General features: G+C 39.8%; 1 protein-coding gene and 1 long non-coding RNA gene across 4 annotated transcripts in view; one reads left to right on the top strand and one right to left on the bottom strand.

Annotated features, from left to right (window-relative positions):
• LOC139630568 (uncharacterized) overlaps positions 1-24,956 on the top strand; it is a 29,577-nt gene that overhangs the window by 2,479 nt on the left and 2,142 nt on the right. The window contains exons 2-4 of one of the 2 annotated variants that reach the window (XR_011693178.1): positions 5,139-5,196; positions 6,910-6,977; positions 22,693-22,781. This is a non-coding gene — a long non-coding RNA (uncharacterized lncRNA). Of the gene's footprint in view, positions 1-5,138; positions 5,197-6,909; positions 6,978-13,128; positions 14,623-22,692; positions 22,782-24,956 lie in introns of those variants that run through there. The other variant, XR_011693179.1, reaches the window with a different exon arrangement.
• The window catches only part of LOC139630549 (PDZ domain-containing RING finger protein 4-like), a 119,248-nt gene continuing 112,432 nt past the window's right edge, over positions 18,141-24,956 (bottom strand). For both annotated transcript variants that reach the window (XM_071494116.1, XM_071494124.1), the window contains 3 exons: positions 23,540-23,641; positions 22,612-22,740; positions 18,141-21,599 (listed from right to left, as the gene is read on the bottom strand). In XM_071494116.1, coding sequence (XP_071350217.1) covers positions 20,127-21,599; positions 22,612-22,740; positions 23,540-23,641 — 1,704 coding nt within the window. In that variant the 3' untranslated portion in view covers positions 18,141-20,126. The remainder of the gene's footprint in view (positions 21,600-22,611; positions 22,741-23,539; positions 23,642-24,956) is intronic.

The raw sequence follows: 24,956 nt of genomic DNA on the forward strand, positions 1-24,956 counted from the left end.
CTTTCACCCAGGTGTAACACTTATCCAATATTTTCTGTCCTCAGCAACTCCTCAAAGCAGCTTTTCCCATTCCCTGGAAAGGCTACAAATTTGGGAGAAAACACTCACAGAGAGACGACTCTTTCATCTCTAGCATGGCCAACTTACTCTATTTTTCCTTTTTAATCACTGACTCATCCATTTGTCCTGTGGTCACCAAAGACTTGTGGCTGATTCTTGATTTTTATCTTGTTTGCTGTGAGAGCTTAGACATTATTGATTTCAGTTGTTTCTGGTTTTAAAGGTATGTAAAAGGTAATTTTAGAGAGGACATCTACACAAGTGTACACATACACTCAGTTGCCAGTTTATTAGGAACACCTAGCTTACATTTATACAGTCTAATACAACAACTAAATCCAACCTTCATGAAGTTTTTACTGAAACTGTTTCAGAGTGGTGCTGATTTAACCAAATGATCATTTTTGAGGCTGCAGTTTGTGGTGCTCTTGACATATACTAAGTTTTATTTTTATTATTATTTAGTACGCTAAATAACACCTCCTTGTATAACAGTTCACCAGCATCACAGACTCCAGCCTCCAAAATGAGCACACAGTTGACCCAACAGGACTGTTGTACTAGACTGCATTAGTTTTAGCTACGTAGGTCCTGAGCTGGCAACTGTGTCTGTGCCCTCACGATGTAAGTCTCCTGTCTGGAACAAGAAGTTGTTAGTGATATAATCAACTTCATAGATGAGCCATGGCCAACTTTTGAGTTCGACTGAGATAATGACTATTAATGACTACATACAGGATTTTGTTCTAGTGCTGTACTGTAATGACATTAACTAGTAAGATTTCTGGTATTTTACACTTAAAGAAAATGCATTTCATTTCCAATTTTGCCATCACGAGGTATCTGAATTTAAAAATCCTGTAGAAAAATAACCTTTTCTGTATTTCATATTCTGGTTGAATGCAGGAATAATTAAGTTTACCTCTCAGTCGCCATTATTCCCATGATTTGGTCAGAGAAAATGCAGTTGTTGTATGTTGACAGTTTGACAATTGTGTTGTAATGAGGGCCTGTTTATTCTCATGGGCAGAGCATGGTATTAGTACTACTTGAGTTAAAGATTTGTATCCATCTGAGGCCAGTCATACTACAATTACATATCCTAACAGTATATGTCATGTATCTAAAATATGACTAGGACACCACTAAATGGCATACAGTGACAAGGCTGTCCATGGTGTGTGCATTTAATGATGGTATAATAGTGAAAAAAGTCCTACCACATTGTGCCAGGAAACACTAAGAGAATGAAATCAGAACGCTTTGTGCAAACAACATGGAGGTGGTAATTTTGTACACTTGCTATTTAGTACATCACAACACCTGTGTTTGCTTAGTATTGTTTGATTTTACCTATGGGTACTTAGACCATGTAAGAAGAGGTCTATGATCGATGGAGAGTCTCTCTGACTTGTCTGACATATCAGAACAACAGGTGGGACTCCAACTACTCTCCCAGCAATAAAATGACCTTTAACCTATTAAATTCACCTCATAATGCCCAAGGACAGAGCTGCAACAAAATCAGCCAGCAATTTGCATTTAGATTGTGCCTCCGTACGAAAGCAAGTGAATGAGCATTTATTTTGAGCCCAAGCAAGATCTCTGCACAAGGCCTTGGTGGCTTCTCTGCTGGCAGACTCTCCGATAGCAAACACTCGAGCAAATGTTCAGAAGATCCAAGGCCTGAATGAATTGACTGAAATATTTTGCCAATGGGGAAACAGATATGTAGCTTTTTCTGAAATTAAAAAAAACGAATATTTATCAAGGTCTGCTGCTGGATATAAAATAAAAAAACAATTAATCCATAATTGCCAGGTTTTTACTGCAGTTGGAAGGTTATAATTGGCGTGGCAGGACATTTTAATGGTAAAACTAAAATTTGAAGCCTTCTACATACTTTGACTCAGTCCACCATGTATTTCATACAGAGCTGCTTTACTTCAGTCCCACTCATCACGCTGCTTTGGCCTCATCGTGTCTGAAAGCAGAAGTGGACTATAGTTGTGCAGATAACTCATTCATTGTTTCTATATCACGAGTCCATTCTGTCCCACTAGGAGGTGTGACTCCTTTATTAGATGTATTGATGAAAGCAGCTCTAGCAATCACTTCAAATGGACCCAGGCATTTATTTTCATTAACTGCTCATATTTCTTTAGGCTTCGCAGGGATGGAGAGGAGCAGGCCATTTGTGAGGCTCGCAGCAGAATCATCAGTGCTACCTTTGGAAGGATTACCACTCGGTTTATAGGCCAACGCTGTGCACTGCTCATTTTATCTGATGCATGCCTCCTCCAATACACAATGATATCAAAGCAGTGAGAGTTTTGTTGTTGTGCGAGTCTCAGATTATCAGAGCTTTCATATTACCATATTTACTCAGACACACCTACCTGGATGTCAGATGTGACTTTTTTATTGTCCGAGTTTTATTGCACCGCCTATCTGTCTCATTACATCCTGATATCAGAGTAATTTGACAGAGAACGCATTTGGAAAAGATTTGCTTCTTACAGACAAAGCCTCTCCTGCATATTCTACTTCATGTTCCCTGCTCTTTTCGCCTCCTGGGTTTTCTGAATATGAATAGACAGGTTGAATGAAATGATGATATCTGTGACTAGTGGCTGTTTCAGAGGGCTAAGGCTGACAACAAATGATAGCATACCCCCCCCCACCCCCACCCCCATCAAAAGGCTCATTATTCCAGACAATTTCACTACATTCATTATTTGCAGCGTCTCTTCATTCTCCTGCGTATTCCTTGTGTAAAAAGTATCATTCAGATGTCTTGAAGCCAGTTAAAATAGTGGGAGAACTATTCATGAGGACCTTAATATTTCTCTTTCATCCACAGTCAGTCAAACCCAGTTCAGAAGCTTGCTAATGGGATAATGGTGTTGTAATACGACTCTGTAGATTGAAGAGAGATTGAATTGCAATGTGTGAAGTAAGTAACTGAGTAGCACATTATAAATTCTCCATGAAAGGCATATTCATCTATAAAAATCAAAGAAACCCTAATTTGTATAGATGCCTTTGCTGAGGTGTGTGGTGCACACAGAAGAGCAACAAAATATGTCGTAAATACACATGAAAGCACACTCCTTTCAGTATCTGTAAGGCAATTCTGTAAAAGAGACATAAATACAAGTTTGTTATTTTGTGAAAACCTGCCTGTGTGATAACTGGACATTATTCCATCATTATTTATTTTATGTAGCTGTAACTCTGCTGTCTTTGTTGAAAGCATGCAGTATTGAGAGCAGAATGTATAGCTAAGGCCTTCTCAACTGCCACTATATATGTCTAGATATTTATGATGTGAATAATAAGAATAGAAAGCATTTACTATAGCTGTAATTACAGGTTACAAATCATAAATTAATTAGATTAAAACGCCTCTGGTATTACTCATTATGACAGGTTTACACACTTTGTGAATCAATTTGTGTAAACTAAGAATCAGCTTGCACGCACAACACATTATTATATTAACTTTCAAGTTGCACTCATGAGGGAAAAAAGAGTTGCTACAGGCTCAGCCATCTTTTCTCTGAGATGTGATGTTCAAGACCTTAGTGAAGTCTGTTCAGTCTGTAGCATCACTCAGATCTGCATATTGATAAGAGCACTGATTATCCTTGTGTACTGTCGTACTGACAGTAGCAGTTTACATCACAAGCCTTGTCAGCAGGCAATGCCTTAATAACTCCTCCCCTGAGCTTTTTACCTGAAGTAATGCTTGATTAACAAATCTCAATTCATTATATCTTTTCAAAAGCCTGATTTTATTATGCACATATTCAACACAATAGCAGGCTAATTATAAACACAATTAATTAACGAAATGCAGAAAATTCAACTACTGACAAGTGGTTGAAATTATTTTTAAACATGTCATATAAATCAAGACGATGCTTCAAAAACATTTTATTAAATGGTGGGTATGTGTTTAAAAATTAGTTTCAACAAATTACAGAATAAAGTGCACAAATGACCAATTTAGTTTGATTCATATTTCAAGCCTAATCTGCATATTTGACAGATTTCTCAACACTGAGCCAAATTAAAAGAAACTGTCAGTCAGGAACATCCCTCTCAGTAGTATGAATGCTAATCCTATTTAATTTGATGGTACAGGTTCTGTTCTCTGTATTGCTCCCAATATTAAACCAAGCAGCCATTCACTCAAAGTGAAGACTATGATTGAATTCCCCAGAGGTTTTCAGACCCAAACCCTGCAGTCACATGTCATTGAGATATGGAATATACATACAGCAGCGATGCTATGATTAATAAGAAACCAGACACGAGGAGACTGGAGGCTGGTGGTAGAGGGAGAAATGAACACAGCCACAAACAGATGTATATGGAGGTGGGCATAAGCAGCATAAATAATAACAGTGTGTAGCTGCACAGGTTGTAAACATTAGCATATAACAATGTAGGCAGAAGAATAATTTAATAATTACAAATGAAATGTAGAGGAAATAAACATGATTGGAGAGTGTGTGGGTCAGCTCTCTTTGTCTGGGTCACCTGATGTAATGTGCAGGACTTACAATAACTTCAGTAACAAACTGAAAAAAAGAAACACACAAAAAGAAACATGAGCTGAAAGAATGACATTGTGAAAACATATTTTTGACACTTTTTTTGCACATATCACAACATTTCAGAGATGCAGAATGAGAAAATCAAACTTGTTGGGGCAAGAGTGATGTCACACTTTTGAGCTCAGGAAGAAAAGACAGTGAAGTTTGTTGAACATGTTATCTCCAGTACTGTAGGCATGCTATTGAAATAAAGTAATGTGGGGGAGCTGATGGCTCACAGTAGAATCAGAAAGGTAAAGAGCAACCTCATGTCCATTATCACATTGGCCCACTGTGCAGATCATTTCCCAAAACTGTGTGGCATGTGCCAATGCTGTGTGTGCAGAATGCATTTCAAAATAATACACACAGGCCACATTTTACAGCATTCTCCATCTGTTGTGAGGTTTTTTGTGGAGCTGCCGAGGCCCCATGTATAATTCTGACAGGTACTTTTCTCCATCCCACATGCAGCTGCTTAGGAGCCTGTCAGCAAACAAAGGAGGAGTTGGCATATAAGAAAGAACAGCTGGTGAGTGCTAATATATAGACCTGCTGGTTTGCCAAGGCCTCTGTGGTACACATATGTACCCTCAGAGACACACTCAACCTCAGATTCCAGCCCCTGCAGGACCTCCAAGCAGCCTTGCTGTCTTAATCCTAAATCTGGGTTCATACCACCACCACCTGTGTTGTCATACTTTCATCCAAAGATGATTTAGGCAAAACCTACAGCTACAGCTTGTATGTGTCTGGCAGCGTGAGGCAGTAGTTTCTTCTCCAGCCAAATTTTAACAAATAAGTAAATGTGGTGACTGTGGTCAACATGAGCTGATGTTTCCTTGATCTTAGGACAAATAGTGGTGAACAATTTGTTGGGAGGGATGATGTGTGCACATGCAGTAGAAGTTGAATAAATAAACTGATTTGTGCTCAGGACTTGGCAGTTACCTCACTCTGATGATACATAGTGGTGTTTAGGAGGCAGGGTACAGGCAGTGGGAATTAACCAAAACAATTCAAATGGTGAGCTGAAAGATACTGAATCTCTTTGGTTGGAGCTGAGGGGAACTTCAGGGTCTGTCACTCACTTCGTCTGCCCCCTACCCCTTTAACATTACATAATCATTTGAGCAATTGTTAATATTGATTAGTGTAGCTTTAAATATAACTGTAGACATTAGATGCAACTGACAAAAACATCTTGGTAGTCAGTGCCTGTAAAATATGTGGAAATATCGGAATCAATTTTAATTCGCAGCTCAAATTCAGCAGCACACAGAATGGCATTGCTTGTTTAAACTGTATATCTCCATCAGTCACCTTCTGCTGCAGTTTTTCTCAGCCTCAATCCACAATACCCAGGTAAATCACACAAAAAACACAGGCAAACTGCCAAGATCCCTCTGTATTCATTCCAACTGGGTGTCCCAGCCAGGTACACAACCCTGTGATGTCACATTAAAGCTGCAGGAGCCTGGGGATCTGGAAAAGAGCTGGGGGAGCAGGAAGTAGGACATGCAACAAGAGGGTAAAATCAGCTTCGAAAATTCCCTCAAGGGGTTCTGAAGGTATCTTCACACAAACAGTTGCCTCACACTAGCCCACACACACGCTCACACACACACACACAGTTGCAAGGTACAATGGCTGTTGTGATCCATTAGAGGAATGATAAGAGGGGCATGTGGCAGGGAGAAGACTATAGATCTCAATGCAAATTCTGTGTCTCCTGACAGAATGAAAAGACTATTCTTTAGGGGGAAGCGTGCTGCTGTGGCAGCGGCGGGCCGCTTCACTGGGGCGAAAGAGGAAGACTGGTAAACAAGAATTAAATGATGCCGAGTGTTCACTGAGGCTGCCGGCATGACATTTCTGCTCTGTGAGATTAATAATAAAGGAGATTACAGGCACCTCGATGGGGACGCACAAATGAGACAAAACCCAGGAAGATTATTAGAAGTCTTACAGCCCACGTCAAATAACAGAGAGCCCCAGACAGCTGTTGTGAAATTAATATTTTATGGCCTTCCATCAAAGACCACAAGCAGGGATCTCAACTTTATATCAGCAAATTGTCTGATTATTCAAAGTTATTAAAGTGGTTATCATTCTCACCATATGATTTGAGATATTATGACTGCACCATAAACAGAGAGAGAATGAAATGATTAATGTAGGATACAACATGTTGTATTGTTTTTGTAAACCTCACTGCTTCAAGCTATTGTTCTGATTTAAATAGGACACCAGGAATCAAGCAAGGCAGCAACATCTGAGGAGACAGGAAGACATGGGAGGGAGCAACCGGAGGTCAGGAATGACTTTTATGCTAATAAAGACGTTTTATGAAATGTATAATAAGCTATCATACAATTCAGAGACAGGTTTGGAGGCAATTGCAAATTTGGGTGCATCCTTTCAAAACAAGTATAATGCTTTTTGCCATTTACAACTGGCTGAAGGCAGACTAACATGAACACAGTTAACATGCCCTATTCTGAGTCTTCAAACAGTGTTCTGGTGAGGAATCTTGATGTTGACTGTCAGCAAGACAAGATCAAACACATGGAGATTGACAGGTGAATTTAATTTGCAAGTTTTAGCTCAGTGTTGATTTTGACTTCTGACAGACACATCAGCAGCCATTGCCTGCCCCCCCCCCCCCCAAAAAAAGATGGGGAAGTTGCTGTTGATAGACATCTCACAGACCTGTTTTATCTCTCCTCTAAAACAGACAATGCATGTGTTTAAGCAAAGCCCAAAAGGTTTCATGGCAGAGCAGGGTAACATGTTTGTTTTCCCCACCTTATGGGACAGGACATGCATTTGACATACTGTACCTGCATAACCAGCATAGCAGTCACCACAGACAAATAATTGCCTCTTTGCAGATGTGGCAATTCCCTATGATAGGTCCTGGTGAAATCTAAGCCATTACAGTCACATAGCATCCCTGGCATTTGAGCACAAGGCCAAATGTAAATAACCAGTGATGGGTGGTGATGCACGGTTATGTCAGGCTGCATCTTTGTAGCCGAAGGTCATTCTGCTTTGCAAGAATTGTTCATCACCCGTTGTGTTCGCGTTGCTGCAATGGGACATAGAATTCATTGCTTTCTATTTGTCAAATGCATTTCATTTCACCACACTATGAACCCAATAATGCATTCAGCAATGCAGCAATACTGAAGATGTGGCATAGCAGAGAGTTTGAAGCATTATTGCACCAACCAAGATGCTCCAAGAATTGGCAGGAAATGTGCTGTTTAATAGCTTTTGTTGCCACCTTTATTACTGCGTTGCATCCATTCCCCCCTTTAGGAATTATTATGGTGTATAATGTGTGTGTATATGTATATACCATGTACCACTGGTACCAACCTCTTTGAATGTGAATATTTTCTAGTTTTTGTAGTTTTTCCTATGATGGTATATCTCAGCATCTGTGTGTTACTTGACACACAGAAAAAGGTAAGCAGTTTGTGTTTTAGCACAACTTTACAACAGAGCTCAGCGATGGTCCTAAAGATAGATTTTGGCAGAGAGTCCCTCTATGAGACCAGGGCCTCAGCGGTGCAGAATTTACAGTTAATCAGATTTTGTAAATGCAAATGATAGGGAGTAAACCTGGGACTTCTGGGGTATCTGCAGGTCTGGCACAGACGACTTGTTGGGTATTATTCCTCACAGATATTAAAAGGAATTATGGTATATTGGTCCATGGTCATTGTAGATCATCATTTCTGATTGGCTGGCAGGGGTTGATGAAAATTGTTTAAACACTGTCACGGGTCCTTTGTGCACCAGGTTATTATGACCCATAGTCACATTTTGTTGTTAGGCGACATCTGGCAGCCATAGTAATTATGACAGGTGCAAAGGGAAAAGTGCAGTAACGTAATTTATAGAGTGAGGTTGGGGTGTATGGATGGGTCAACAAAACACAGGAATATGACACAGGAGAGCAGTGTTTGATTCCCAGGTGAAAATAGCAGTTAATGTTGTTTCTATTATCCATGACAGTCCACGTTGTTATTATTGTAACTATGACAACAGTTTTCCTAAACTTATCCAAGTAATTTTAGTGCCTGAATCTAACCAAGCCATGACCATTATTATAGTAATCATGGTGACAAAGGTAGGTACGCCGCTCTCCATACAGTCCCCATGTCTATTATTGTAACCATGACAACCGAGGTCCAGTATGCCTGCTGCCGTAGGGGTGCTATTTCAGGAGAAACTCCTATGGGTCATATTAGAGGGTTGAAAAAAAACTACCCATGTGGTTGTTCAGGTTGGAGGACTGGTTGGAGTTATTGTACAATGGTTACGCACCATTTAGAGGTTCCACTCACTGGTCACTGTGATGCAACCAAGCTATTATTACTGTTATTACAAACACCTGTGCTTTTCATGATATGAAAAGTTCAAATGTCCACGGTGAGAAAAGTCTATTTGTACCCCAAACTATTGTACTACTTAATAACCTCTATGATTGATCAAAATTATGCATCTGCTCTCAACAGCCCATTGTACCTGTATTGATGTCAAACATAAGACATGGAAAACTTGTGATGCACCAATTTATACCTCGAGTGGTCCAACGTTTTTGAATTGTAGATCTATAAACTGCAAACATCTGCACATTTCTTGTATTTATATTTCATATCTCCTCTCCTCTTTTTCTATTAACTTAAATATGTTATCTGACCAAAACCATTACCAGTATCTTTATATGCTGAAATCCTTTGTATGCACTGCATACGAAACTGCCAAAGAAGAAAGTTAAACAGGATGTTCGTTGAAAGAAATATTAGGCCTTTGGATCATTGGTAGAATTAATGCAATGCATTAGTCCAACAATATGACCACACTTGAATGGCTATCAGGTCCTTGTGTGTTTCTGATCATCAAAAGAAATATTGGCCAAGCTATTCAGCTTCCACTGTTGAATGGAATCTAATTTACAATATGCCTACAAGACCTTTTTATAGTAATATGAGGTGAGCATGTGCATGTGTGAGGGAGAGATAGAGGACCATGCAAGAGAATAAGAGGGAATATTGGAGAGGGCGACCATTCATATGCACCCTGCAATACTGTATGCAGTATTTTATCAAATAATTTCACGTCAAATAGTGAACAACGCCGGTCTGTGCCATAAAGGCTGCAGTGGTAAACCCACTTGTCTTTTGTCTGTGAGTAGCATTATGTTATGTCAATGCTGAATGGTGCCAGGAAAAAAACATAAAAGTAATAAAATTGTTTCATATTGGTTAAAACAACAAAGCGCTCCAATTTTAGTATCCAGTACAGTAGTAGATTGTGTTTTGTGATATGGACATAAAACCCTAGAGAGCACTTTTCATCTTTATGAAAAAAGCAAACAAACAAGATATAGAACAGATCTCCAACTACTGTTACAAAGAGGAAGAAATTAAATCACCCACAGTTCGAGTTCAAACATTGTGAACTTGCAAAAACCTGTCTTCACCTCAGGTTGTGCTAAAATACTAAAAACACTAAAAAGGGCAAACTAAGAGGCAAATCTTGACAGTGATTTTCAAATCAGGCACTGAAGAGAAAACATTAAAAAGAAAACAGATATGTCTAACCAGGAAGTATCATTGAGGCACATGTCTGTGCCTCAAGTGTGACTTGCCAGCTCAGTCTCAGTCAGCTGGTGACAATATCTCTTACTGATTACTGATCAGTTTACAAAGATATAAAGAAAAGCAAGGTCAAATGGTATAAAAGGAGGGTTGCTAAAGTAATTTATTGAAGTGTCTGACATCTGAGTGGTTCAGGAAATGCTTTGTTCCCACTGCCATCAGACTGTTTAACCTCAGCCAAAGGCAGTGGATCATGACATGGACTAAAAACTAAATCTATCTAGACAGTATAGGATGATGTTGTTGATGATGAGCACAACATCTGTTGAAAATGTTGCAGTCAAGCTGCCTGGTTACTGATTTATAAGATTAAATTAATTTACCATTGAAGATGCTGCATTAAAAACCCAGCATGATGCTGCTGATAGTCTACTCCTGGTTCTTTAGGTGTTGTGTTCAATAAGTGACAACAGCAGAGGTTAAATCAATGTATTGTAGCGCAGTTTGACATTTCCAGGTTTATCAGTATAGATGTTTGTATTTAAAAACACATGCTGGCAGTACACAATAAAGCAAAACACAATACTCAATCTATAGTACATTCTAGGCTCTACTTTCTTAGCAATCCATTATACTTTCAGGCCGAATCTCTGCCCACATGTCAAATTTTGTCAAATGATTCAAATTAGTCTGGGGTTGCTCTTGTGAAAGGCTGTTAGTGTGGTTGAAGAGAGAGTTGAGCCAGTCTTTGTGGGTGGACGTCGGTGACATAACCATCTGTACCAAAGTCAGACATAATGTATCAGAGTATCAAAAGTTACTGTCACCAGTTTAATATGTTCTGAATCACTTCTTGTAATACATTAAACTCTATGTATCTATCAATGTCCTTTATTAGATCAGGCAGTAGTAGCAGATAGTCTTTGTCGACAGCCTCACTGCTTCACAATGCTTGTGCTCCTGTTCACCTATTTTTCACATATGATCAGAATCTTTAGTTAAATGTCTGTTTACTGTGAGAAAATACTGCTATATAATACTGCATTGCTAATAAAGTTACAAATGTCGGCCAGCCTTGATTTAGCTCATGTCAGGTGTCATCGTTCTGACTGCCTCAATTTTGAGTTAACTGAACTCAGCTTCCACTTTTCTTTAAGTGTCCGTCTTATTGCAGCGATAACGTCCTCTGATTTGCCCTGATGCTCTTCTGCCTCAGCACTGTCCAGGACACATCATTGTGTGTGATCAAAATCACCTATTTAACAAGCATCTTATCTTTACAACAACATGTATCTGTCAACTGTACACTGGCTAATGCAGACTCTGTGTTTCCTAAAATTACTGATTAGGGCAAAATTAATCATAGAGAGCAGCTAACAGAACTCAGTGTGAGACTGAAGAATGGAGTGGTAATGAAAGTGACTCTCAATCTAAATAGGAGGCTTGTACATAATACAAGGACAACAGACTGTTATCTATGACTGCATTCTTATTTGGTGAGGAAATTAGGCTATTAGTCACAGTTACAGACCAAATTACCAGCCAAAGATGGCTGATCAGTGCCTGACTTATCGTTTCACATGCTTATATTGGCAGATAATAGATGTTTCCAGCTTCCTGAAACTGCTGTACTAAACAAAATCGCATGCACTTAAGATAATGAAAACACCCAACTTTATAATGCACACCACTCTCCCTAAAACATGACTAATACTGCTCTCCATAAGCAATTTTAATTGATTACACTGCAGCACAGCAGTGGAGGCTCATAACTTTACATACTTTATGAGATGTCTTTGTTCTCTCCGTGCTCATATCCCCAGGTGCGTAAAGAGCAGAGGGCACACCTGAGGAGTTTTGAGCTCAAGGGTACCCTAGATAATTATTCTCTGAGCAAAAACAGAACCGCTGCAGAAGAATTTACGAATGGCTAATGATTCAAAGTGAGATTTACATATTGCATCCAAAAAAGCAAACTCTAAATCCCAAAAATTATACTGTTCACACACAAACAAAACGTAAAATCCTTTCACAATGCTCACACATTTTCATAGCGACATTGTAGAATGATTATGCAAATGACAACTCTCATTAACCAAGTGCAACTCACAGAACAATGAGTTTGCCATGCAGATAGGATATTCAAAAATGGAGGATCAGGATGACAGTGATGTATAATGTATTTGATATTGGGAGCATTGTGACATTTTGTGGTGTGTGTTGCTTCCAGTGGGTAGTACTTTTTAATCTGCATTATAAGTGCAGAGTTTGATATTAAAACTACTAACAGCAGCCTGTCTGTGATGTCCCTCTAAATGTGACCTCCTCTTAAATGTACCAGGGAATATCTTAATAGCTGGATTGTAGAGATTAAAGACGGGCCAGGAGAGCACAGGGATATAATTGCAGAATGCTGTGATATGGCGTTCTGACCCATTCTGTCACTGCAAGGTGGTGGTGTTACTCAGCTAACTAAAGTCATGTCTAACTTTACTTTTTAACACCAAAGGCAATTTGAAACAAAAGCAGTAATCCTCAGCGGCCACTCCTACATCATAGTCTTTTCTTTCATTATAAAACTCAGCACTGTCAAATGGTCTGCAAAGCACTATGAAATCAGTAGCCATGAATCATAAAGCCTGCACAGACTTCTGCAACCTCCTGTAATAAAGTATAATGGTGCACTCCAGCCTCAAGGTCAGTCACTGTGAAAAAGACTCTGCTGTGCAGTCAACTGGATCAGCCTCCCTTTTGCATTTGATTAATCCCTCTCCGTTGTTCACCAACTTCACCACTGGACACACCTGGTTCATCCATTCATCCATTATCTATACCGCTTATCCATACAGGGTCGCGGGGGGGCTGGAGCCAATCCCAGCTGACAGTGGGTGAGGGCAAGGTGCACCCTGGACAGGTCACACCTGGTTCACCTCACTTCAAAGGCAATGCAGATTATCATCTACAGGGGCTGAAACCAGCCATTTCCTGTGTAGTCACCAATGGCACTTCAAAGGAACTGAAATAAAAATGCTAAAATAGTAAATGCACATGATAATGGAGGAGAAAGGTTTGTACATTAATGACTAAAACACAATGGATATTTTGGGTTGCTGAACAACATTTCTGTTGTTAATTGAGAAGAGACACCACTCAGCTTTGATATGCACCATTTTCCCCAGTTCATCTCTAAAGAAAGCACCAGATGAAATTAGGCTATTACCATTTCCACATTAGAAAATCATACAAGGCTATCACTTACAGATTTGTGAAGCTAGTAAGTGATGTTGGACTATAATGGCCTTTCCCAATGACAAAATCTTCTTTATCACAAAAACATTCAAATCAAGTGGGGCTACGGCAGAGAGGAGCATAACACTCTCTTTAAATGTGACAGTGAAAGTAGTAAAAATCAGTGTGCTGTACGTAGTTTACTGCTGTCATGTTATGTGACTGAGGGATATTGAGATTGAAATCTTAAGTATTTGCAATGTGTCAGTGATCCAGAAGAGGCTCTGTCTAGATTATAGTGAGGTCATTACTCACTGGCTCGCTCTCTGCAGATGCTCTGTGGATCATTCCCAGCTTGACTCACCTGTGGCAAAGCCTGGAAGCAGTAAGGTGCTGAGCTCTGACCAGCTAGGCCTCCTGGCAAGATTCTCATTACTCACAGTGTAGGTGTCCAGCTACCCATAATGCAACTGAGAAAGTAGAATTTCTTTCCGCTTGATGCTGAACTGTATCAACCCATACAGTGGCAGAAGTGCAGAGATATGAGTTTTCCGCACATTCTACATGCTAAATTTCATTAGGGAGCACACCAGGAGCCAATTAAATCAATGTGAAGACAAGTCCAGTTATGAAATTACTTCATGACAGTAATATGCTTGAGGTGTCTGCCTCTGTCACCAAGTGCTTGCTGATGGTAGGAATTGTTGGGTCTCTGTAATTAACATTGTATGCAGTATGATAGAGCTCTATATGAAAAGTGCCCTGAGATGACTTCTGTTGTGATTTGGAGTTGTGCAAATAAAAATTGATATGACTTGACTACATCGTGTAGGACATATTGAATGTGAAATAATAACTGATGAGCTCACCATGACTAATGGAAGAGCTCCCTTCTCAGCAACTATATGCTGACACTGAGGCAACATGGAAGGGGGAAGGGGATCAATGTTTACATTGTGTAATAAATGTGAAACAGACTCTATGCAGAGACTGTCAGACATTATTTATTAATTCTCAAGCTCAGCGAGGTAATCACAGACAGAATCGTACGAGTAATTTCTATTGGATACGGACTCTGACCCAGAGCTCATGAATAAGAAACAACAAGAACAGAAACTTTACAGGAATGATAATGGAATTCATAGAGAGAATGAATGTGCAAAGGGCTACATTTTAAATTTGTATACAACATAGAGTTTGCATGTCGACCACACATGTCAATCACTTTCCACCTTGAAGGTTAGTGAAAACACCCGGAAGCTTGGGAGGCATCATTTGGGCAGAAGTTTTAAAAAAATATTTGCAATATGTGATGGGTATTTACTATGTTTTATGCTATTGTAAGTAAAGGAAAAGTAGTTTGAAGCCTGGCTACATTTTTTTTGGTTGTTTGCCAACATTGGGGCAAACCAGTTGTATAATTTCAGTAATAGTGTGAGCTGAATGTTTTTCTAGCCAGTATTACCCATCTCATAAAATCTGCAATATGTGTCTATGAATAATATACTAACAAATCTCTGTTTAGGGCTAACGGTATTACTATGTTTTTATACATTTTCTAATTGCAATTCAAATAGCATGTGTTTGAGACCTTTGCAGTATGTATTGCAGTTTGGTTCACCCTTTTATGAATAATGAATTGTAATTAGAGCTCTAATTACGCTCTGAAATATTCACAGGTTTTTGCTTAATAGGTCTCTTAATGCATTTGGTTGGGGTGAAATGAAACAGCTAATGACACATAAAACAAGGGGTGTGAAAGAAAAAAAAGTACAAATGGTTCAGAGAAGCAATAAAAGATCTCTGCCAATAATGACATTCAAACATATCCAGCAGAGAGTTTGAATACACAGAGCTGAAATGAAGTCAATAGTGAGACAACAGAATATTAGACTTATCATCTAATCCCTAAAACTATTAACTTGTATAACTGGTAATTTATTCACAGTTGGCTGTAAACACTTGGCTATGAACAAGGTTGTGTGCATGCTGCTGTGATGCTGGAAATTAACTGAATGTGAAACAACCACCTTGTTTATTTATTCAGAACTGAACATGCAGTTTTTCTGCACTCCCTACTACTGTAGGTATTGGTGAATGTTTTCTAGGGCTGCACTACGAGGGGTCTCACTGTAGTCCGAAGTCATCGGCATGCATCCAGCGTCAGTCTCCAAAGTTCATAGTATATGTAAAGAAAATCTGAGCAAAAATATCACCACTGAGCGATTACTGTGTTTAACATTATAGTTAAAAGGTCTCTCCCAAGACAGCACACCAGCAGTTTGGCTTTTTAACATCGTCCTTTTTCCCAGTTGTATGGATGGCAGTGTAGGACTGTTGGTTAGTTGGATGGCTCTCCACTGTGGTCCAGACTGATGGACTGAAAACTGCGGCACCGAATTAATTGCCATGAAATTTTGTGCAGACTTTTTTTTTTATTCCCTTGGAGATAAAGCCTTGTAATTTTTCCTCTATTGTCACCATTTGGTTGACATGTCTGGTTTAGTTTATAGTGGTTTGGGTGACACTCAGGATGAATAGAAAACTCTGACATTGAGATTGGCATATGTCATAGCATTTCTGCAGACTGTATTCAAAACACCTCATTGTGTATGTGAAGAATTTCAGAGGTGTTAAGTGATTTCATGCACCATTATCCCCTATCAGCATACTCACTATTGTCTTCTGCTTGATTAAGGCATATAAATTGAGAACAGCTGGCTCAGCAGTAGCAGTCTGTCCGTAGCACCCGCATACTCACCACTGCATCTGGCATGATAGGGCCAATTACAACACACAGCAGTTATGATATCAAAGATCCAAGCTGCCATCAGTTTCTAAAGTGACATCGAGAGACTCACGATCCGAGACAATTACCAGTTTGTCACATGCCTCTGAGATTAGGAGGGAGTGGGGGCACTATGAGGTAGATTGCACCATCACATGTCAAGTGGATCTGTATGTCAATAAATATGAGCACTCCTTGGATGAATAATGAAAGAGAATTTGTAGTTTTTGCTGTTTGGGGAATCCTAAAGGTTATCAGCAAACATTCATAACAGAGGTGATGGTTGTGTGTGTGTGTAGCACTGAAGAGGAGATGAGCCACTGCTATCTGTTTGACATTTCTGTCAGTACTGGTATTTGAACTGCTGGATAGCTCTGACAAATGCCATGGCTATCACCAGCTCGATTTTAATTACACCTGACTGGGTCTTTCTGGGGCTCAGGGATGAACTTAATTAGCCAGCAAGCACTCAGGCTAGTTCTGGCATTGGTTGGTACAACCCTCACCTCTTCTTCTTCTGTGGCTTTTCATTGGCATTTTAATGGTCTCTGTCTATACAAACTGGGAGAATTAACAAATGAGGGGAGAGCAAATGGGCTTGAGGGATGGTGGGAGTTTATTTTCCAATACCAACTTTGATGTTAGTTTGTTGTATAAGTTGAAATGCTTTTCAAGTTTAACAGACTATAATGGAAGTGGAAGGCATTGACCATGGATTACAACCTCAAAATTACACTGAATGCAATACCATGGCTTTATAAAACTGTACTGTATGTACATTCAGTAGAGTAAGCCATTATGAAGTGCTTCCATAGTGATGCACAGACCGTACAATAGTGTTTTTGTTTCGTCAGGACTTGGATGGACTTCTTCACAGTTCAGTTTGCACACATCAGGTGTTGGGAAATAGGAAACTATTAAAAGACTTACAAAAGAAAACTAGTGAAAATAAGAGACAGAGTGCTTGGCAACTAAAACATAGACATAATGCAGATGGGTACCCATTTCTACCCAAAAGAAAACATGTATAATAATATCAGGAAGACTTCACCCTTTTTATATTTTACCAATTTCCTTTTGAGTTCAATGGAAACACCGAAGTAGAGAACAGTCTTCAGGCGGTACTGTATCTGTGACCCTCCAATTTCAACTATATCACAGTGACTTCAGATAATACAGAGACCAGAGGATCCCAGTGGCTCTCCCTTGCATATGACAGGGCCAAAGAAATGATTAAGTGGTTGGTACATTTTAATGAACACAAAGCCATCCGTGTGGAAGTTGATTTTAATTGAAATCTCCTTATGTTTAATAACTCAGAGGGGAGAAAAAAGCGAGTCTCTCTTGAGGAGATATGAGGTGGCTGGTCAGAATGACTTGCTATATGTTTCTGCAGTTTTTTTATTTATTTATTTATTTTTTTGCTACATTGTTGTTGTTTTTTTTAATTTTTTTTAGATGACAACATTTGCTAACACTCCCCACCTCTCTTCTTTATCCATTGTCCCTCAGCACCATCCTGAAAGAACAGCACACATTGTTGCTGTTTCACACAGTTCACACCAAGCATGTGAAATTTAAAAGTGAAATTTCAAAGATAAATGCGTGAAACAACTAAGAAGTAACTGTAAGTACAAAGTGTGCAGGAGCCTTGCTGAGTTCATTATCATGTTGGTTTTATGCTCAGCTATGGTCCATCTGTCTGACACAGTACCTTGCACAAGCTGCAAAGTATAGGCAGACATAGATTCTTCAACCAATGTCATAATAATAATAATAATAATAATAATAATAATAATAATAATAATAATAATAATAATAATAATAATAACAATAAAAACATAATTCACTGCCATGTTATACCAAAAAACAATAATTTATTATCATTTCTTTTGCAAAGTTCACCATTATCACATTTTACCCGGCTACAAATGTGCCAACTACGCATTACTCGAAATTAGACCATCAGACATTTACTCAAAACAAATACAGGGATTGGTTTAAAATTTAAATTTACAATATTTCAGTTAAAAATGAGGCGTTTGGAATTAGTATACTGTACATGTAACTGAACTATAATGTCTGTTGATAAATTGCAACCCATTAATTTCACCAGTTTAGCTTTTCCATGATCTAATATGCTGTGTTCTGAGTCCTGCTCAGTGGCAATCATCCTAACACCAGTTTGTGACTGCAAACATAATATAGTAACAACTATACAATATCTATGAATGTTTCCAGCTGCAAAAAAAATCAAATTATACAATGAAGGAATAAGGCTGAATAATACCTCTCTGCTGCACGCAGATATGCTGAATTTATTGTTTGTGTATGAAATCAGGTTGAAACACCAATGTATCTTTGATTCAGTTTTTGCTATTAAGGCTATGCTGAGTAAAGGTGGATGTGGAGAGTAAAAATTATGTAAAAATACCGGTCTGTAAAAGCTATGAGCAGGTCCATCCGTTGTTGAATATGTAGAAAATATTAAGCGCAAATAAAAACGGAATATAAAATATTTGTACCCAGACAAACAAGGATGCAGCACTGGCAATGAATCAGGACCTAGGGTCTCTTTTTGGATATTTGACTTTTGTACCCTTGAAAAGCTCAAAAAAAAGAAAAGGAAAGGAAATTAAATAAAATTACACAGGGTCCCGTGTGTCCAATGAGATATTTTGCCATTGTCCTGTCAGAGTAGCAGGCTGTTTCCTTGTTTGCAGCTTTGTTGGGGAAGTGGCTCAAGTTGCCAAATACCATGGAACACATGAACAGTTTCACTGTAAAATGAGGTATCCAACTTTTAAAAGATGCTTTCATAAAACTGTTGAGGATAAAAGTAATATAAGCAAAAGTTACCTGTTGACCAAAAACATTTGCTCATGATCAGCATCTAAAACCTCTAGGATTTTCCCCCAAACGGATCTGGCATTTTGAGGCTTCAAAGGGATTTTTTTCCTTTCAGAGCACTGGAGAACAACAGAGTAACTCGCTGTCATCTTTAATTCAATTGGAGCACGTTTGTTGCAGCAATATTTTGTGTTTAACAATAGAGTTAACAATAGAGTAAAATGTAGTTGCTGAAATGTAAAAACAGTTTATAATTGCATTACCCTAATTTGTGAGCATAAAAACATTTGACCAATGAAACACCATTCCTAAATTACAATTTATTTGAAATTCAGTTGGTTTTTAGGGATAAAATCACATTGTTACTGTTGCAAGTGATATAATACCAGGACTGTAATGTGTGATATTTACTATTTATTTTAACTTTTCAAAAAAGAAACATTCAAACTATCATAATTTTGTGATATGTGTGGTTTACTGTTGGACATCGAGGCCATGTCTACGCACTGATAGCCTGACACTGAGACTTATTGATTTCAGCTTTAAAGGATAAGTAGATATGACCCACAGATTCATTGTGTTTTGCAATTGGCAAGTGTACATAATACACGAAAGAAAATACTTTTCTTAAGATGTTCATACAACTATCTTGAGTTATATGGTTACAACATAAATATGAAAATAGACTTGGAAAGCTTGAAAAGATAAACATGTTTAGTGCGAAGTAATAAAATAATTATATAGTCATAATTTCATAGAAAAAAGTTTTTTTTTTTTTCTTCTCCCGCAGAGTGATGTGAAAAACAATACTGGAAAAACATGAAGAAAATGCCATGACACCACTGATAAATTCTTTACAAAATGCTTTTTGGGTTACAAAGTGTGAAAAATATTCCTATTGTCCTCATAAAAACGCCACATTGAACGAGGCAAGTATATTATACCGCATGGGGTAGAATGTGTGTGGGTTTTTTTTTTTTTTTATACAGTAGTGACTGATAGGAAGGCATTGTTCACCTTGGCCCCCTCAGGGGCCTTAGTACCATGAGTCATCAACTCCTGGATGGTCATCCAATTGTCCAGGATCTTCTTGTTGCGTTTCTTCATCATCTTCTTGTGACTGAGCTCTATAATGCTGACCTCCTTGCGACCTTCACTGCTGCTCTGAGGATTTTCCCTCAAGCTTTCCAGCCGACTACGCTGCATGAACTCTCGTCTTTTTCTCTGTTCTTTTGCCCTTACCAGGTGCTGCTTTCTTTCCTCTTTACTCCAGTACCTTCCCATCTTCATTTCACTCATTGCATCGTCATCTGTGGTCATTCCCCCGCTGCGCTCTTCTTTAATCTTTAGGGCTCGCTCCCTCAGGATCTTGTCTCTCACAGGCCTCTTAGTGATGTAGCGTGTGCCGTCGCTGCGGATCTTGACCTTCCATTCCATCTTAGGCTCATTAATGGGCCTCTGAGGCTCTTTGCACACACTGAGCAGGCTGAGCTGGCTCTGAGCATATTCTACAGCTGAGCGCTGCTGGATCAGCTGCATGTAGCTCTGGTAGTGGCGGGCATGAGCTGGGATGTTTGCCTGCCTATGCTGGGAGCTATGGGATGGAGAGAAGTAAGGAATATGGCAAGCATGTGGCATTAAGGTCCCTTTGCTCTCCTCCTCAGCCTGAGGTGTCTGGTCCGACTCAGAAGGATTGCTGTGGTCAGGACTACTGCTCTTGCCTGGGACTTGAGCACGGCATGCTGGGATGGGGCTCAGGCTAAGAGAGTGGCCAGTGGCAAGACTGCTGCAGAGATTCCTCTGGTTGGTGAGGCTAACCATCCTCTGGAGTGAGTGCTCCGGGGAGCGGTCCATTGCCAGAGGGGTGCTGCGTGAACTCTCCGCTGTGTTATAGGCACTGGAGCTGTCTTTGTCCGATTTCTCCAGCCTCTCATTAATGTCTGTCAGCTTACCCCTTGTGGTCTCACCACGGTGGAGGCTTTGGTTTTTGGTGGAGGGTGCAGAGTGGCCCGTTGAGGGAGACTGCTGGCCCTTACGAAGCTTGTGGGCCTGCATGATGTTCTGACATTCAAGCTCAATGCTGCGCAGCTCCTCATTGAGCATACGCAGCTCGTGCTGTACGCCGCCCTGCTCCCCCATGCTGCACTCAATGGTGCTGCGGCGGCTGTAGAACAGGTCATACTCACCGCTGTTACGAATTTGACACTTCAGCTCCAAGAGCTGCTGGAAGCGGTCACCCTCAGTCTCATCATCGTCCTCATCCTCTTTGTCCTCTAGCCGCATGGAGCCGGTGGTACGGTGTGTGTCCCGACTGTCTCTCAGGCACTGGGACAGACGTCTCTGGATGTGTGCCAGGACATTATGCTCTGAACTTTCCATTCTGTCTTTTATAGTTAGTACACTGTCCTTATGATGAGGGAGTGTGGAGCAGGTGGGTTTATCATCATCTGCTCTCTGAAATGAACAAGGTAAACAAAACCAACCTGAAACACTCATATAAATACACAGCACATGCAAAATGTAATACTAACTATTAATGATCCATGTAAGGAGTATTTTTAGTAGCATATTAATGTGTGGCACTTCCTGGAAACCTGTAATGTGTACTTAATTACTTTTTTATTATTAACATGCATTATGTATAATGTGTTTATCTGTAGTATGCAAACATGTTTGTAAATATGTTTTAGCTAATTAAACACACAGCATTTACAGAGAGGGTAATATATAGAAAATACACTTAAATTGATGTAGTGCAGTTTTACTGTCCTCATTACGGAATGAGGACAAAAAGACAACAAAAAAAGTTACCACAAGTATTTAAGAGTTCAGGAGGTGCAACCCTATTCTGCATTCTCCTGAAGGATTACATATGCTGCTGTGTGTAACTCTGTTATACAGCTCTGTTACTTCAGGGATTGTTTCCTCTCTGCCATGTCTTTGAAGTCCCATTTATATGGATTTTTGTTGTATGCTCTCCTTCCAACAAAACAGAATTTTAAATTATGATTACTAATGTTTGGAATTTAAATGGTTCAACGGTCCCCTGCCATAAATATTCATAATCATCATTTTGTATTCATATTTCAAAGGGCAAAGCTTGTTTTCACTCAGTTTTGTGAGGAAAGTCAATGAAGATTTTGATTCCATCTCTGCCAACGGCTAAATCTGTAGTAATTTCAAGGAAAAGGTTAATATTGACTGAGAAAATTGACCTAACACTGTCAAAGCAATTACTGGTCAGTGTGATGGTATGATGTTCATAGCACAGTGGATACTACAGTCTGTCAGTCGGGGGGAAAGGATTACTAAAATCTATTGTTTTTTACTTTTGTTTTCAGGGATGTTATTCTTATTAAACAGAGCAAATAAAAATAAATTATTTTCCAGAGAGTCTTAAACCCAAAGCTTTGACACTGACTTACTAATCCAGTTACACAAAGCATGTGCTTTGTTGCTGTCTGACCTGTTCATTCTCCTGCTCCTCCTGTAAGGCAGCTAATTCCATCTCCTCTCTCTGCTGCTCCTCCAACATTTCCATCTTCAGCTGCTCCAGGAACTCACTGTGCTCATCATCCAGCCAGGCCTCCTCCAGCTAAGGGTGAATGAAGTAGGAAAGCATATGGAGAGCAAGGGGTGAGTGTTATTTGTCAAGGTCTAAAGCTTGTGGCGACACAGTGTCTCAAAGTAAACAGTTGGGTGTTCCAAATGGGATTTTCTGGAAAAAAAAAAGAAACACCCAGTATGGTTTTTACAATAATTTTACAATACTAGCTAGCTCTTAGCCAACAAAACACCACCCCTCATCTTTAAAACATGCGTTCTAATCTTAAAATCAAACCAATACAATTTAATGGACATAAGACCGCCACCTTTGACCTCTTTCCTCCACACCATCCATCATCTGTTTGTCTGCTTGATGTAAGCCAAATGGGATCCATATCCGAAGACTTCAGATTTACTACTTAGAGACACATTTAATTACAAAGAGTCCACTATCACTCCTGGCTCATCTGCACTGCGGCAGAGTCCTTCCGCTTATTCGCCATCGGCCTTGGGCCTGAACTCACTCCACATTAGCATGCCATTAGCTTTTATGGCTTAGTGTTGGAAGTCAATTACAGTGGAGCTACATAAAAATAAAACATGATGAGGTGTCTCTGCGGTGTCTTCCACTAGGAGTGGTTGTGGTGGTGGGGAGGGGAGGGGAGAGGGTTGGCTACCCCAGACTACTAAGGTTTACTCTGAGCAAATATACTGTAAATGACAAAACTTCAGGGCTGTAATTTGCGAACTGTGTATTTCTTTTGCTCATTTGAGGCCCAGAGTAGATTTTTTTTAGCCACTGGCTTAAAGATGTGTCCATGTGAGGTAAGTGTGTGATCATTTCTGACCTGCATCTCTGGCCTGGCAACCAGCAGTATGATGTTCCTACACTCGTCGTTGGAGAGTGCAGCCATTGCTTCTTCTCTGTCTTGTACATCTTGGCCATTAATCTGAGGATGACAGACAAACATGATTTCCACACTCACTGTCAACTACAACATTCAATCCCAAGTATACACTTAAGAGACAAACACATACAGTGAGCCCAGCTTCATCCTCTCCAATACAAAAAACTAAATACCACAATAAAAGAGGCCCACACAATAATGCCTTTTTTCTGGGGAAATTGTAAACACTCTGTGCTGCTCTCTAATAAGAAGCGGGACCCAGCAGAGATTATGAATGGGACAGTGGCCGCGGGCCGTCTGAGCTGTTGTGTTCACCAAAGTATCCGGCAGTGTACATACATCTAGCTGTACAATTAACCGGCCACTGACAGGGGGCGTCCATCTTTTCGCTGGCAGACTAATGGCCCTGTCACTGGTGGATAATGGTGCCAGAGTACTGGCCTGCCTCACAAACACACACAACCCCTCTCCTGCTGTAAATCAGTCACACAATACACGGCCTAATTGTCTACCGGTGTCTACCAACAGTGCTTATAATGTGCATCTGCCCCCTACATGTAATAATTGTTTGCAGTGTATTTACTGGACTTTATTCCTCTTTCCTCCCCCATAATGCACCACTGTACACACTAACCCATATTTTCTGCACCGAAAACAAGTCTGTTTATTATTTCATAAATTCCCTTCATCTGCCTATTATACTGTAGTGCCCATTCATTGTCAGTGTCCCGTAATAGTGAACAATACCAGTCTGTGGCATCACAATGATCTCTTCCTGTACCAATATTCAAGCTGCACTTACATAGTTCATGTTGACAATGGATTAAATGACTAATTGGCATAGTAAACACCTACCACGCCTAAGAACCAGATATTTCCCTCAGGAGCTGGTGACCAAACAGAACAACCAAAGCTGGTCTTTTTGCTGAAAGTGTAAATGTGCAATGGTTTGTCATAACAGTTTAATGAGGTGATAATGTGTCAGATGTTATTTTCAATGTGTTTCACTGCTTCCAAGTGGTTGATGCAAACCCATTTGCGTAAGTTTAACATAAAAAGTGGGGGCTCTAACTCAACCCCACAAAAACAATAATCACCCACATAACCCATAGGAGCGACTCCATCTCGCCCACAGGCCTAACAAATGCTGCTCCTTGTCAGGTGCAGAACTCCTCCAGATCTCTGGCCTGAGGACGAAGCTAGGGGCCAATAACAGTCATAGCCTTTCAGCTGTGCCACAGGAGGCCATGTGCTGCAGCACAGCACCATCCTGAACCAGAACTCTTAAAAAACCCTATTGGTGCTGAGTCTGTAACTAATACAGCCAGGGGGGGCACTTCTCCCCCTCTAACAGTCA

The sequence above is a fragment of the Trachinotus anak genome, unplaced genomic scaffold (assembly GCF_046630095.1).
Source record: "Trachinotus anak isolate AG129_WGS33_773 ecotype Australia unplaced genomic scaffold, CSIRO_AGI_Tana_v1 ptg000002l, whole genome shotgun sequence".
Taxonomy (NCBI): domain Eukaryota; kingdom Metazoa; phylum Chordata; class Actinopteri; order Carangiformes; family Carangidae; genus Trachinotus; species Trachinotus anak.